At 44.4% G+C, this 16,179-nt stretch overlaps 1 protein-coding gene across 2 annotated transcripts in view; it reads right to left on the bottom strand.

Moving 5' to 3' along the window:
• Positions 1-2,705: 2,705 nt before the first annotated feature.
• PTEN (phosphatase and tensin homolog) overlaps positions 2,706-16,179 on the bottom strand; it is a 50,837-nt gene continuing 37,363 nt past the window's right edge. The window contains exons 8-9 of one of the 2 annotated variants that reach the window (XM_086617057.1): positions 5,429-5,653; positions 2,706-4,482 (exon numbers count right to left, since the gene is read on the bottom strand). In XM_086617057.1, coding sequence (XP_086473183.1) covers positions 4,297-4,482; positions 5,429-5,653 — 411 coding nt within the window. In that variant the 3' untranslated portion in view covers positions 2,706-4,296. The remainder of the gene's footprint in view (positions 4,483-5,428; positions 5,654-16,179) is intronic. The other variant, XM_086617056.1, reaches the window with a different exon arrangement.

Here is a 16,179-nt window from a genome sequence, read left to right as displayed (position 1 = left end):
GCACCAAAACTACTTTCCACTTCTCTTACCACCGAGGAGCAGAACGGGCCACGGCACTAAACCCCTGCTTGACGCGCACGTATTTGGGAGACGCTCAGCCAGATGTGACACGGGGCCGACGTTATCACCAGCGGGAAGGAGGAATAACAAGAGTTCCCTGAAGTAACCCGATTCGGCATCCCCGGGGTGCAGAACAGCACCCTGGTTCCTCGCCATCACGAGAAACGCAGAGGCTACTCGCTGAGCCATCAGTCTCTCCTTCCCACAGTCCCAAAGGGTAACCCTAACGCAAAAGGAGAAGACCACGTAGTATTTCTTAAGGTTTAAAAACGGATGAGCAACAAGAACAGCAGAAACCCCAAACCAAGAACTCGACATACGCGCCGAACACGCTTTTTCCACTGGGGAAAAATAATCTCATTGCCAATTTAAAGCCACTTTAGGAGCAGACTTCTCAGGTTTGACTCGCGTATCATTTTGCTGGAGATGGATCGGTTGACGTTAATAATAAGGTAAAGCCCATTTTGGACAGGGTTCTCTTACTTGGAGGCTCAAAATGGCTTAGTTCCCCGGGAAAGCGGTCCTGCCACTCGCTAGCAGCATCGTGGAAAAGGGCTGGATCTCACCACACACAATCTGCTCTTCCAATACCTATGCTTGTTTAAACCCTTCGAACAGAAAAGGGTTTTAAGCTGCAGATCCCTCAAAATCCCTTGACACACACGGAGCATCCTTGGCTCTAACGGCCGTGCTCAAAAATCGCACGGCTTACAAGCGCAACACTTTAGCTGGCCACTTCCACCCTCGAAATCCTTCAAGAAAACACCCACACAGTGACAAGAATGAGACTTTAATCAGTTTTCAGTGGAGTTTTAACACTAAAGAGATAAAGGGTTGTTAAACACAATAACAAACGGACATCGGATTTGTATGAGGCATTATCCTGTACATATCATACTTGGGTTTTGTGTATTCTCAGTGCATAGCATTACACACAGAGCCACTGTTGCACAGCACAAGAGTATTTGAAGAGGCTGAATCAGAGTAAGGCTGCTTAACAGACTGATTTATTTATTTTTTTTTTTTCCTTTTAGTATCTATATATATATATATATATGCTATATGAAAACAGACTGAGAATTTGAACCGGCAGAGAAAGGCAGCTCTGCCAAACGCTGCAGTTGGAGCCCCTTTTAGTGCACAGTTCCACCCCATCCATCTGCATGCATGACACTTTCTAACAGTATTTAAAAGGTAAACGAGGCACTTCGTGGCAACCACAGGCATCGTTAACATATTGCACACATTCGCTAGGACTAAACATGGAACTTGCACACTAGCATCCTATTTTAATTTTTTTCCTTTTTTTTTGTTTTGTTTTTGTTTTTGAAAGCTGAAACGTTTGATGCTGCATGTAAACTCCACTTCAGTTTACAATGTGTGCCACAGGAACGAATCCGGATGCTATTTATACAACTGCCCTTTTAATAGCTGTGGCAAATATTTGGAGTGGGGCTACCAATGACTAGGGGATGCTTCAGGGCCTAACAGTAAGCTCTTACCAAAGTGATGCCTTCAAGTAGTTTCAGACATGTAAGCTGCTGCACATCCAAAAAGGTTTAAGCATATAGTCCAGAAACTCAAGGAAAGATTACCTACAGAATGCAGTTCAAGCTAATTATGAATACTGTCATAAATAAAATTTTAATAAGGACTCAAAAACCTTTCAGTCATAGTAATTCTTGTCAACTTCTATGGGGGTGGTAACTGAAATAAAGTATAGGAGAGTATGTATAATATATATTTATATATATAATATATATATAATGCCATTTTTCCATTTCCAATGACTACACCATAAAATGTAAGCAAGGCTTCTCAAAGACATCGAAACATTCAAAAAAAAAAAAATCAAAACCCTCACTCCAACCTTCACATTCCAAAGGAAAAGTAACAGTGCAAAAGCCCATCGCGTCATGATTTCCGCTCCGGCCCTCAGTGTTACATACCGGAACCGCACCAATCCAATTTTATTATCCAAAGTGGGACACGCAGCAGTGTCAATATCCGAATACTTTTAAAGCATGAACATTTTTGTTTATTAGCCAACACAACTTCCAACTGTTAAAAAAAAAAAAAACAAACAACAAAAAACAACAGACAAGGTGAAACATGATTCGAAGGGTAAGAGTTAAACGTCACGTCCCAAGGTAACCACCTCCTGCTCGTCAGTAACAGTGGGAATAACGAGCACTGGAACCAGCAATCTTGATCCATTAAGCTATTAAAGTCTAATTAAGCCTATAAGTCAGAAAATATTTGATCAGCTTTGTTAGAGGTTTGTTAGAATCATGCATCTGATGAGCAAAACTGACCGACAGATAGGAGGAAAAAAACCAAGAAAAGCACTTTATACCTTTGTTTACCAATAGTAATTACTGGAAGTCCTGCTTTGTCTCATCCAAATTCTTACCATTAATGCTGTTGTACAGGGCCCTTACAGATTCCATACGCAGTTGTTACCGACGTGAGAACACAGCTAATGAACTCCAATGTCAGCACCAATAAGTTAATTAAAAGGAAGGGGGGGTGTTACATCCTAAAAAAACAAAAAAGCATCAATTTTGGGAGAACGATTTTTGTCAGCTACTTCAACGTTTGTAGGCGACGGTGGTTGCACTCCAAGGCATCTGCAGTCCGGGGTGCCAATCACACACCCAACGGGAATCTCAAGCCCTACTCCTGGTGACATCCCTACCAACAAACAACTGCTGGTTTCGAAATCTAATCTGGTGGGTGGCTGGTTTGTTCTTTTTAAGTAGCAAATAATACATTTGGGACAAGCTCTGCTTCTTAAAAAAGGACACATCTTCATGTACACACAGTGTTGAGAATGGACTGCAGCGCCGGTTTCCTCTGGATCGTGTGTAATGTCTGTTTTTAAAACATTATAGGTACTGAGTATTCAAGTAAAATTCCCTAACAGTTAACGACATTTTTTTTTTTTTTTTAAAAAAAGTGTGCAAAACTGCAAAACTCATTGTAATAGAATGTGTAAGGTCAAAGGGGTGGAACGGCTGACAGAGGTTTGATTGAATAAATGCATCGTAAATCTTCAAAACAAACACTAACCTGGAGAATCTCCAATTGAAATTTCCTGTGCACCATTACAAAATATTTGTATATTAATGAGGAAAAAAAGCTTGCGAGGCAGCACACGAAGTATTCACAGCAGGAATATGATTGAAAAAACTAATAATATAAATGTAAGATGTTGACTGATGTATGCAGGAATAGCATCTGACTTTTAGCACTGGCCTTGATTACACAGGAGATGGAGCAGCCATTACAATTCAGACGAAAAAAAACCCCAATAAATCATTGTCAAATTTGGTAACAATTTGTTTCAAGCCCACGTTTTAGTCGATAGCCTCCACATTTGTATGGTTAAGTCATTGTTGCTGTGTTTCCTTTCTGTGACCCCAATAATTTTTTTCTCCCTTCATTTGCGGGTCCTTTAGGATGTCGCGAAGGTTCACTCCTGTACCCCTAATACAGAATCACTCCCTCTAGCTGCCTTTTCTAGCACCATTACACTGGAAAAAAAAAAAAATAAAATGCACAAACAACAAGCAGTGACAGCGGCGACTCTTCAATTGTCCAGGATGAATTACGGCAGCATGCTAAAGAAAGGTGCACGTAAAGAGCCGGATATGGTACACGGGCCAAGCTCCAGCAGACTCTTATTCCTTTCTGAGCATTACTTTCCATCCCCCATCCAAAATACATGCAATTAGAATGTAGTAAAACCTTCTAGAAACATCTCTGAGCCAACTGCAGACTTTTCTGTTGCCACACAAGTGCAAAAAAAGGGGCAGGATGTGAACCTGTATATTTTCGAAACTTCGTTTGGTGACAGAACACAAAAGGAAAAAATTCCTACGTATACACATTAGGTCTGTCTCCACTTTTATAAAACTGGAATAAAATGGGAAAGTGCCATGTTTATAGTTCCTAATTGAAGTTTTAATGTCCTTTTGACACAAAAAGGTATATACACATCAGAGTAACTTTTTTTTTTTTTCTCCAACTGGACAAGTGTCAAACCCTGTAGATTTATAGGGCAAAACAAGATTGGTCAGGAAAGAATTGTTCCTATAATTGGTAATCTGACACTATGTCCTTCTGCCATTTAAAAAGGTCCTTTTTTCAGTTTATTCAAGTTTGTCACTCTTCGTGGTTGGGTTTTTTTTTTTGTGTGTGGGTTTTTTTTTTTATCTCCGATAAAAAAAATATTCAGACTTTTGTAATCTGCGTATGCTGATCTTCATCAAAAGGTTCATTCTCTGGATCAGAGTCAGTGGTGTCAGAGTATCTATAATGATCAGGTTCATTGTCACTAACATCTGGTGTTACAGAAGTTGAACTGCTAGCCTCTGGATTTGATGGCTCTTCTACTGTTTTTGTGAAAAATAGCTTCACCTGGGAAAGGAGAAAAAAAAAAAAGACATTTAAAAAGGGACCCTGGACTTTAACCGAGCACAAGTAACAATGCAATTTTTAACAGCGTGGTTCCTTTCGCTACACTGAATCACACCAGTGCCCTTCTTTCTACTCTGGAAAGAAGGACATAAAGAAAGAGGTCTTCTAAGGTTAGACAGCCACTCACAACCACCCCGGAGAAAATAAAAAACCAGCAAAGCAGCAGGTTCTTCAAGCCCAGCTGAAGGAGTCCTGCGTATCTGCACCAACCCCTGGTACCCTGGAGTTGCAGCAGCAGGACGTACCACCACGGCAGGCGGTGCCACGCTCAGCTTTTTGACCATCCTACCTTCTACACCTCCGGGAGCACAAATAAGAGTGCCCAGGAACCAACAAAACACTAACTTGGTGACTTGTGTGTGTGAAAAGTATGACCCAAGCAACTTCCCAACAAGCAACTCTGACCATTACCTTCAAACGAGCACTCCTGGGGTCTGATATTTTACGAGCAAGTTAAAAAACGCCAAAATTCTTAAAAAGGCCTTTTTCATTTGTAAAACCAGTGCCGGCAAAGGCTCATACTGGTTCAAGCTGAACTCACAGGGTAAGGTATTCCTGGGAAGCAGGCTCCTCTGCAAATGTTCAGCTCAGAGCTCCTGGCAATGCAGCTGGTACAGGAAACACCACCAGGGTCTCCTACTACTGGTCTCTAATGGCTTTGAAACAACCCAAAGCCTTTACTCCCAGTCTCTCACCATCTATCGACTTCCCAAAAAGCAGATAAACTTCCAAAGCCGGAAGCTTTGCTAAGTGGTGGCAATACTAATACACAAATTCGATTTCTACGTTGACAGCAGTTTCAAACGGTTCCTCCATCAGGCAAGACAGACAAATCAGATCACGTCATGCAGCTTTTTGGCTTTGTTTACCCATAATATATACTGACCTTGAAGTTTGGAGAGAAATATCTGTTGGCTTTGTCTTTATTTGCTTTGTCTAGATCGTTTTTTGTTAATGTAAGGATTAAATACTCCTTATCGTTATCTGAGCGCTCTGTACTGAAAATACCATCGAGTTCCTGATCTGCAACTAGACTTCCATTTTCTACTTTGTCTGAATTTTCATCCAGTCCTATGAAGAATGTATTTACCCAAAAGTGAAACATTTTGTCCTGGGGGAGGAAGAACACAAATAACAAGATCGCTTTAGTTTTCACTAGCGACACATTCAGTCAGACTAATATCATCATCTGGTCAAAAACAAACGGGTAACGTCAGGCAAAACTGGTTTGGACAACAGTACGTCACTGGTTACATTGCATGCAAAGACATTTTCACCAATTCTCCTGAACAACACACAAAACTGCATGAAGCAAACTCCATTTTAACCAATTCAGCTTTCAGAAGTCACTCCTTATCGAAAGTTGGTTTTAAAACAAGCTGTATCTACAAAAAAAAAAAAAAGCAGATTAACAACAAACAAGTGTTAACTTGTAGTTAGAAGGCAGAAAGAGACTGGGGTTTTTTTGCTCATACCTTCCAAACAGCAGCCAAATCCAAGAGACAACCTGTGTGAACCAGCTTGGGCGAGTAATATTTATCAACAGAGGCCATCCTTCCCCACAGCTTCCCGCGTAACGGAACGTTTTCCTTAATTTTTCATACAAGAAGTGGCTGTAATTGAGCAAAACCACCCTACAAACACGGGATTCCTATCGCAGTGGATTCATTACTGCTCCACGGAGATGGTTTCTACCACCCAGGTGTTTGCTGACCAGTACAAAGAGAAGGTCAGACTCTGAAGGTGCCTGCGGTCCTTCTACTCAACAGGAAGTTTTCCAGGAGAAGATGAGGCATTGACAGTTTAAGTGCAATGAACTTAAGCAGAACTTGACAGGTGACCCTTGACAGCTGAAAAGGTGCAAGTTAGACTATCCACTGCAACAGGTAGACCTGTACAAAGAGGCAAAATTATCAACGTATCAGTGATTTTAAAAAGTCACTGGAGAACTAGCTGGTACCAGTATGCTTATTATCACCGGCAGGGTCGGTGTGTCTATCTCCGTATGTGCTACAGAACAAGCAGCAACGTTTTGCTCTTGGCTGAACAATCTCTGAAGATGACACACCCAGGAACTTCACCTTAAAGCTCTCAGCTAAACAGCTCCATTGGATGCACTGAATGTTTTAGTTCTCCCACTTGCCTTAGTTTTGTCAGTCGAGAGCTGATGTTTCCAAGATCAACTGCCATCAGGTCGGTCGCAACTCGCACACTAAGCACTTCTCCATCTGAAACCGAGCTACATTTACTTCCTTTTCACAATTGAAACCTTCTATCTTATTCTGAGTTTTCATGCAAAATATCCAAAATGCAAACAGCCACTCTTCTCACAACAGTCAGTACTCAGAATCACAGAATGGTTTGGGCTGGAAGGGACCTCAAAGATCATCTAGTTCCAACCCCCCTGCCATGGGCAGGGACACCCTCCACTACACCAGGTTGCTCAAAGCCTCATCCAGCCTGGCCTTGAACACTTCCAGGGATGGGGCAGCCACAGCTTCTCTGGGCAACCTGTGCCAGTGCCTCACCACCCTCAGAGGGAAGAATTTCTTCCTTGGATCTACTCGAAATCTCCCCTCTTTCAGTTTGAATCCATTGCCCCATGTCCTGTCACTACACACCCTTGTCAAAAGCCCCTCTCCAGATTTCTTGTAGCCCCTTCAGGTACTGGAAGGCTGCTAGAAGGTTTCCCTGGAGCCTTCTCTTCTCCAGGCTGAACAGCCCCAACTCTCTCAGCCTGTCTTCATAGCAGAGCTGCTCCAGCCCTCGCATCATTTTTGTAGCCTCCTCTGGACCCACTCCAACAGCTCCATGTACTTCTGATGTTGGGGACTCCAGAGCTGAACACAGCACTGCAGGGGGTCTCACAAGAGCAGAGCAGAGGGGCAGAATCCCCTCCCTCACCCTCCTGCCCACGCTGCTTCGGATGCAGCCCAGGACACGGTTGGCTTTCTGGGCTGCCAGTGCACATTGCCAGCTCATGTTGAGCTTCTCATCAACCAACACCCCCAAGTCCTTCTCCTCAGGGCTGCTCTCAATCCATTCTCCGCCCAGCCTGTACTTGTGCTTGGGATTGTCCCGACCCACGTGCAGGACCTTGCACTTGGCCTTGTTGAACTTCATGAGGTTCTCACAGGCCCACCTCTCCAGCCTGTCAAGGTCCCTCTGGATGGCATCCCTTCCCTCCAGCGTGTCCACAACACCACGCAGCTTGGTGTCATCTGCAAACTTGCTGAGGGTGCACTCGATCTCACTGTTCATGTCGCTGACAAAGACGTGAAATAGCACTGGTCTCAGTACTAACCCCTGAGGAACACCACTCGTCACTGGCCTCCACTTGGACATTGAACTGTTGACCACAACTCTTTGAGTGCAACCATCCAGCCAATTGCTTATCCACCGAGTGGTCCATCCATCAAATCCTTGTCTCTCCAATTTAGAGACAAGGATGTCGTGTGGGACAGTGTCAAATGCTTTGGACATGTCCAGGTAGATGACATCATTTGCTCTTGCCTTATCCATCAATGCTGTAACCCCATCTTAGGGGCCACTAAATTTGTCAGGCACTGTTTGCCATGTTGGCTCTTTTTTCCCCATGTACCTCAGCATAGTTGCCAAGAGGATCTGCTCCATGATGTTGCCGGGAACAGAGGTGAGACTGACTGGCCTGTAGTTCCCTGGGTCTTCTTTTTTTTCCTTTTTAAAAACAGGGGCTGTTTCCCCTTTTCCAGTTGGTCGGAACTTCACCGGACTGCCACGACTTCTCAAATATGATGGATAATGGTTTAGCAACTTCATCTGTCAGTTCCCTCAGGCCCCATGAATGCATCTCATCAGGCCCCATGGCCCTGTCCACCTTCGGGGTCTTTAGATGGTCTCAGACCTGGTCTTCCACAGTGGGTGGTTCTTCATTCTCCCAGTCCCTGCCTTTGCCTTCTGTGACTTGGGCTGTGCAGCTGGAGCTCTTGCCAGTGAAGACTGAGGCAAAACAGCCATTGAGAACCTCAGCCTTCTCCATATCCTGGGTAACCAGGTCCCCTGTTTCCTTCCAGAGAGGGCCCACGTTTTCCCTAGTCCTCCTTTTATCACTGACATACCTATAGAAGTTTTTTGTTGCCCCTGATGTCCCTGGCCAAATTTAACTCTATCAGGGCTTTAACTTTCCTAACCTGATCCCTGGTTGCTTGGACAATTTCTCTGTATTCTCCCCAGACCACCTGTCCTTGCTTCCACCCTCTGTGGGATTCCTTTTTGTGTTTGAATCGGTCCAGCAGCTCCTTGTTCATCCAGGCAGGCCTCCTGGTGTTTTTACCTGACTTTCTCTTTGTTGGGATGCATCGTTCCTGAGTTCTGAGGAAGTGATCCTGGAATATTAACCAGCTTTCTTGGGCTCCTCTTCCCTCCAGGGCTTTATCCCATCATACTCTACCAAGGAGATTCCCAAAGAGGCCAAAGTCTGCTCTCCTGAAACCCAGGATAGTGAGCTTGCTAAGTGCCCACCTTGCCGTCCTAAGGATCTTGAACTCCATCATTTCATGGTCACTAGAGTCAAGGCTGCCCTTGAGCTTCACATTCCCCACCAGCTCCACCTTGTTGGCAAGGATAAGGTCCAGCAAAGCACCTCTCCTCATTGGTTCCCCTACTGCTTGGAGAAGGAAGTTATCATCAACGCATTCCAGGAACCTCCTGGACTGCTTGTGCCCTGCTGTGCTGCCCCTCCAACAGATACTGGGGTGGCTGAAGTGCCCCATGAGGACCAGGGCTTGTGAACGTGAAATTTGTGACCAGAAATTTCTGCATTTCTGTTAAAGACGCAGGGGTGACAAAGCCAGCACATACCAGAATGTAACATGCCTCGATATTATACAGGACCAGAACACAAACCAACTCCTTCTGAGCTAATTTATATATTTTGGTTTACCAGATCTAATTCCTGTTTCTTACTAGAAATTCCAGGTCCTGCCCCATCTTCCTAGATATTCACCTCTGTTGGTTAGCAGGGGGACAGGAATCAGAGGTGGAACAGAAATGGTTCCAGTGTGTACCATATGAGCATGCCTCCCTGCTGAAGGCAACGTGGCACCTGCAAAACATCACAATGTTTTCCTGGGCCAACGAGAAGGGGGCAGGGAAGAGCTGGACTACTTCTTCACTTATATTCTTCTTCCTCACCAATTAATAAAAAAAAAACACATAAGCACACAAATATTAGGCATTCAGAAGTGTCTGATGAAACAATTTCTACCTGCCCTCTCTACCAAAGTTCAGTAGATCCATTTTCAGTATTTTAAGCAAGGCATACAAAACCACTTCCAGCTTATGAGCATTTCTGTAAGCATTTAAGAGACCCCCAACCTGTAAGGAAGTGCAAAAGACAAAAGTTAAATAATTCAGTCAGAAACCCTTCCGGTAGTGAAGAAGTTCCATGCATGCCTTTGATGCATGCCTCTCCGGTACCTTTGGGAATCAAGTTAATCTACCAAATGAATGTGCTGTAATTACAACTGTCTTGGGAGATGAACAGATGTTTGCCACTGCTACCAAGTCCCTTCAAGACATCACATTCATGAAGAAGCCTTGTTGGAGCCCATTCATGCAAGACAGCAGTTGGTAGGTTCTTGCCAGGCCCAAACTGCTCATATATCCTCCTCTTCACTAACACTACCTCAGAAACAGTCTTAAAAATGCCCACCCCAGGATCTGGAAGTAGAGGATGAACATGCTAGGCAAGAGGGTTTATTCTTCTGTAATGCTCCAAAGGGTCATCAGCCTTTGATGTCTTGTGAAGAAAGTGGCAGTAGGCAAAATCCCCGTGAAGATGTCTTCAGGGTAACCTGGACCAGGCTCCTCCTATGCCCAGATGGTAAGTCCCTCAAAAGATACATAGCTCTCTAAGGACATGAGACTGCTAGTCCTGTTCAACCTGAAAGACCAGCTCAGGTCAAAAGAGAAACAACCAAAGGCATCAGCTTTCCAGCTACAGAACAGGAGGGATTTGGAATCTAGGCATCATCTGCAATTAAACAGCAGGAAAAGGCAAGCCCGAGTTGATGTTTCCAGCATCCAATAGCTCTGTAAGCAAGTGGATATTCCACCTGCAGTCTCACCACTGGTGAACAGGTCAGCCTTCCAATGAGGATTTAGAGAAGAAAGTGCATTTCCACACCATGACCACAGTTAAGGGTCCACCTCTTGTAGCTGGGGTGATGGTACAGCTGTTTCATCCTTGTTCTGGACCGTAATGCGGAAGCAGCAATGCCCGTTGGTACTGGTCCTAAGTGCCACCTATGACACCTCTAGGCAGGTCAGCAGAGCAGAAGACAAAATTGATGAACACTCCGCAGCAGATGGATGGCAAATGGTTTGTACCAATAGTGCTGAAGCAGCTTTGCAGGAAAGCAGTGCCAAAACAAACAAGGCCACTGGATGTAAACCAATGCCAGCAGAAGCAGGAGGCATGGTCTTGTCATGCCTCACCTTCATCAGGTGGAGCAGAACCAGGAAGGATTTACTTGGCACTTAAGAGCCTGCCTGAACAAGCAACGGCAGGGACTCAGCTTTACTGATAGAGTCTGCAGAAGACAAGACAGATGACAAACTCCTCACTAGACATCTTTTAATCTGTTTTCCTTGGGATAAATTTCCAGAGGTCTTTGGGGACTCAAACTAAACAATACAACTTGGCTGAGCTGGTTATTTATCCTTTTATCTCCCTCCAGCTTTTTAAAGCATCGAGTTATTTTCCTTCCTTTCCCACTACACTAACTTAATTAGTTTAATAAACTAAGTTCATGGGTACTAGGATATGGCACAGCCGCTCAAATTGAGGGAAGACTTGGTCATGGTTTTTGGAATTACCTCTTAAGGCTAATAACTGTGTCACTGCTTTCACTGAAAACCCAAACTCATTACTCAAAGTGAGGATTCAGCCAGCTTCAGCTAAAGTGTCAGGCTCCCAGATATTTCACGGAAGACAACGAAAATTGAGGTAATACGGGCCAAAGATCGGAATTTTAAAAATCGAGGCATGAGCTGAACTTGGGCTTTATATAGCAAATCAGAATACCAGGCCAAGTGCTCACAGGAACGCCGTTTAATGACCAGCCTTCTGAAAATGAGTATTAGCTAGAGGCTTTTTTTTGAACATGTTTTGCTTCACTTCCAGCTACATCACAGGCATCTGCCTTAAAAAAAAAGAAATCTCAGATCTATTTCTTCCCATAACCAAATCTGTACCATAAAATCTAGAGTGCGGTATCAGATACTTTAGACAAAAGCTGATTTTAATCACACTATTTTGACATGCAATTCTTATCCCTACTTTGTGCACTTTTTCTGTTCTCAGACCGACAGAAAAAAAAAATATACCTCACTCTAGAGCCGTTATTTGCCTCTAATTGCAGACTGAGATTGAAATCCAAGATCATTTAAAACATCAGCTGGGAGTCCCTGTATCCTCCTTTTGCAGAGATCTACAGGCACTCAATCACTTTGCAGCACCAGCTAAGGGTTTTGGAGATGCCATCCAGCAATCAGAAGATGGAGATCGTGTTTCGACCTGTTTCGCTCTGGCCTCACAGCCTTCCCAGAGTCACGGCTGATGGAACTTCTTGTACCATTTTCAGATCAACAGTTCAAGTCTCCTGACATTTGCAGAGTTCGTTCTTCAGTGTTCGCTAAACAGCAACCACCCAAAGTCCTCTTGAACTGTGCAGCAGAACTTCTCATCCCTGCAGACTCAAGAGATGAAATGGCACACCCAACAGCTCAAACAACGCCGCCAGCCTCGCCCACGCTAAAGTCTGCGTAGAAAACAGCAGTGACTTAGAAAAAAAAAAAAAACACACCAATGTTTTCCTCTCATCTATACTGGGAGGACTCCTGAAAAAGGTCTCCTTTACCCCCAGGCTCTGCAGGCAGGAAGATTACGAGATCTCTGTATTATTTTTAAACAGACTGTCATTGAACCAAGTGACGTAAGGACACTCTGAAATACTTTTATCATGTCAGTATCAATCACCGGAAGAAAAAGGCTTCACGCAGATACATGGAAGCAAACCTAGAGAGACTACAGCAGCAGTCTGAGCTGGAAGAACAGCCAAGCAGTAAGTCAGAAAAACAAGAAAACATGATCAAGAAATCCCCCAAATTAACAGCTTCTAGCCATCAGAAATTCATACATAAGTGTACTCGAGCCTCAAGCCATTTTGTTCTCGTAGGAGCACGTGTTTCATTCTCGAAAGGAAGGAGCTCCATCATACTGAAGAAACGGTCCAAGAAAAAAGTAAACATATTAGGCAAGGAAAGACCAAAAATTGTGGACTTACTAACTGATATCAGGTGGCACAGATTATGGAAGAACTGAAACAGGATAACTTTTTCAAAGTGGTCACTCTCTTACCAACATCTTCTCACCAGCACCAATAATCCCTTGGCTGAGGTCAGCTCTCACTAGCCATTGAATTTGCTTAAATTAAGTTTTACCCTTACAAAACCAACAAAACAGGACACTTGACTGCTTTTAAATTTCACACTGACAGTGCAACACTCGGTGCTTCAAGTCAAGTGTGTTTTGTTTCATGTGCAACCATTTTCTCCAAGAAGAGCTTGATCAATGCTGAGGAGGACCCTCCATACTAGAGAGGCTCTGCAGATAATGCTACTGATCTTCAGAGGATTAAGAAATCTGAAAGCAAGTACAGGTGAGTGAATCTGGAGCATTTCAGCTGAGATCAGTGGTATCAAATACCAAACCAGACCTAGCAGGACAGATGTCCAGAGATGCGACAGTCATTGTCCAGCTTAAGGCCCAGAACGGGTAGAGAATTACACTTGTAATTAGTGTTCTTGTTTTTTTGATTAGGTTTCTTACGGAAAGTTAAAATGCAGACTGATAGGTAAGTGATGCCTTTAAGCATGTGCAAGAATTATGGAACGGTTTGGGTTGGAAGGGACCTCAAAGATCAGCTAGTTCCAACCCTCCTGCCATGGGCAGGGACACCCTCCACTACACCAGGTTGCCCAAAGCCTCATCCAACCTGGCCTTGAACACTGCCAGGGATGGGGCAGCCACAGCTTCTCTGGGCAACCTGTTCCAGTGCCTCACCACCCTCAGAGGGAAAAACTTCTTCCTTATATTCAACCTAAATCTCCCCTCTTTCAGTTTAAAGCCATTGCCCCATGTCCTGTCACTACACGCCCTTGTCCAAAGCCCCTCTCCAGCTTTCCTGTAGCCCCTTTAAGTACTGGGAGGCTGCAATAAGATCACCCCGGAGTCTTCTCTTCTCCAGGCTGAACAGCCCCAACTCTCTCAGCCTGTCTTCATAGCAGAGCTGCTCCAGCCCTCGGATCATCTTCGTGGCCTCCTCTTGACCCGCTCCAGCAGCTCCATGTCCTTCTCGTGTTGGGGCCCCAGAGCTGAACGCAGCACTGCAGGGGGGGTCTCAGGAGAGCAGAGCAGAGGGGCAGCATCCCCTCCCTCGCCCTGCTGCCCACGCTGCTTTGGATGCAGCCCAGGACACGGTTGGCTTTCTGGGCTGCAAGTGCACATTGCCAGCTCATGGTGAGCTTCTCTTCAACCAGCACCTCCAGGAAAATCTGTTTAGTGGCTACCTATAAATCTGTCAACAAAACCTTAGAAGAGCAAGAACCTGTGACAGGCAACAGACCTGTAATTCCAGCTTTCATAAACACATGCGAATAAACCAGAATCTCTGAAAGATAAGATCCTGTTACTCCTAATTATGATGTTCCTCATCAATTAGGTGATCACTGCATAGAGGTGATCTTCTCCAAAACACGACAAGTCTCCAGAGTGGAAGGCCCTCTAGTGCCAAAGCATGTGTCAGGGGTGGAATACTTCACTGATTCTCCAAACGAACATCTCAGCAGTGGTTTCACAAAAGAGACTAACATCTGCGAGGATCTACAGACCCAGTCCCAGATGCCCTCAATTCGTGTCCGCACTGACAGCGGAGCTAACAGAGGTGGTCTTCCCAGAACTGTGTCACACCATACACCTTACTTTTTTTGGCCTCCGTTCTCACAAACGGTTGAGGGCAATTAAGACACTAGATCTTTGAGGCAGATTATCAAGGTGGTTCCTTTACAAAAGACTGGTGAAGGGACAGTTTCTATCTCTCAGAAAAGCCTGCAGATGTGGAAAGAAGAGCTTTCACCATCTCAGCGTTTCTTGGCCCTAGCAGTCCGAAAACAGAGAAAAGCAGCACCTCTGCACTATCTGCAATCCACAGAACCTGAACAGTTCGGGTACTTGATAAGAATAGACCAAAAGAGAAAAAAGAAATCAACCAGCTACTCAGAAGAAACTACAAAGAGATTCTTCAGAAAGGAAACCATGGCTGCTGTGACACACTGAAGTGAAACCACAGCGTAGTAACACGCTTGCCGCGTTTCTGCAGACAGTTTTACACGCTCTTGAAGGCTGAATTTCTGTTACAGAAGTTTTATGTGATAGCCAGGAGCTCTGGCTTACGCTGTCACTGTGCTCTCTCTAGAGGTAAAGCACACACAGGAGCTCCTTCCTGGTGCTACAGAGACAAGATCCAGCAAGTGAGCTGTGCACTGGTATTTCGGGGGCTCGCTCGGGGAGGTGTAGAGCAGCACAATGCTTCCTACAAAGTCCATTTGCAACCCATGTGGTACTGAAGACAAAAAAATAACGACAAATTCCCAGTTAAGACGGGGCAGAGACCAGATAAAACAGGACCTTGTCTCAGATGTCTGGGTTTTGTTTCATTTCCTCCCTGCATCCTTCACGTGTAGCTCACGGTGCTTATCTGGGTGCTCCTTTAAAAGTCTGTTTTAAAAGTCAGTAATTTTAATGCTGGCGTCAAGCAGAATTTCTGCTTTTAAAATGCTTTGGTTTACAGTTCCCTGTATTGCACACAGCCACGTCGACCAACTAAAACACCTCATTGAGCAGGGAGAAGACAACACTCCCATCAAGAAACTGCTTATCAACTTTTGCAGGTATCAGCACAGAGCAAGCAACAGAACACGGTATTTCCACTTAGTGAAATGACACCATTAAACTAGTCAAATATACCTTGTAACTGAAAAAGCACACAGAATGGTGTGCCTGTGTATTTACAAAAATCTAGTAGGTACAACCTGCGTGCACAGTTATAAGAGACTCATCACTTATGTTTGTCTCCCAGCCCACTCCAGCATTTTCTTGTTGTTATGCTTTGCCTGCACACAGGATTCGCTCAATGAACGCTCTGAAGTTTTACAGGACCCATTAAACAGTGAATTCACAAAAAATTTTAAGTAGCAAATACAAAGGCAGCCTTTAATCAACACGGTCTCCTCCTCACCTTTCACTCTGGCAGATGCAAACTAGCTCCACAAGCACCAGAATTAATGAAACCCAGCGATGAGGCATTCATCTTTCAGAACTCACTGACTTTGGTGTCAGAGTAAGTTCTAGATTAATTTTTTCCACAATCGAGCCACTGATGAAGTTCTGAGTGAATTCTCTAAACGTCTAATGTCAAGGCACTGCAGCTGGGAACTGAGAGATGGCTGAAGAGATTGCAGAGACACTTTTACAAGGTGCGTAGGAACTCAATTATCTCAGAAATTCAACCAAGTCTGACAGACGGGTAGAAACGA

Source organism: Tauraco erythrolophus, chromosome 9 (genome assembly GCF_009769465.1).
Source record: "Tauraco erythrolophus isolate bTauEry1 chromosome 9, bTauEry1.pri, whole genome shotgun sequence".
NCBI classification, from domain to species: domain Eukaryota; kingdom Metazoa; phylum Chordata; class Aves; order Musophagiformes; family Musophagidae; genus Tauraco; species Tauraco erythrolophus.
This window is presented reverse-complemented; position numbering and strand designations above follow the sequence as displayed.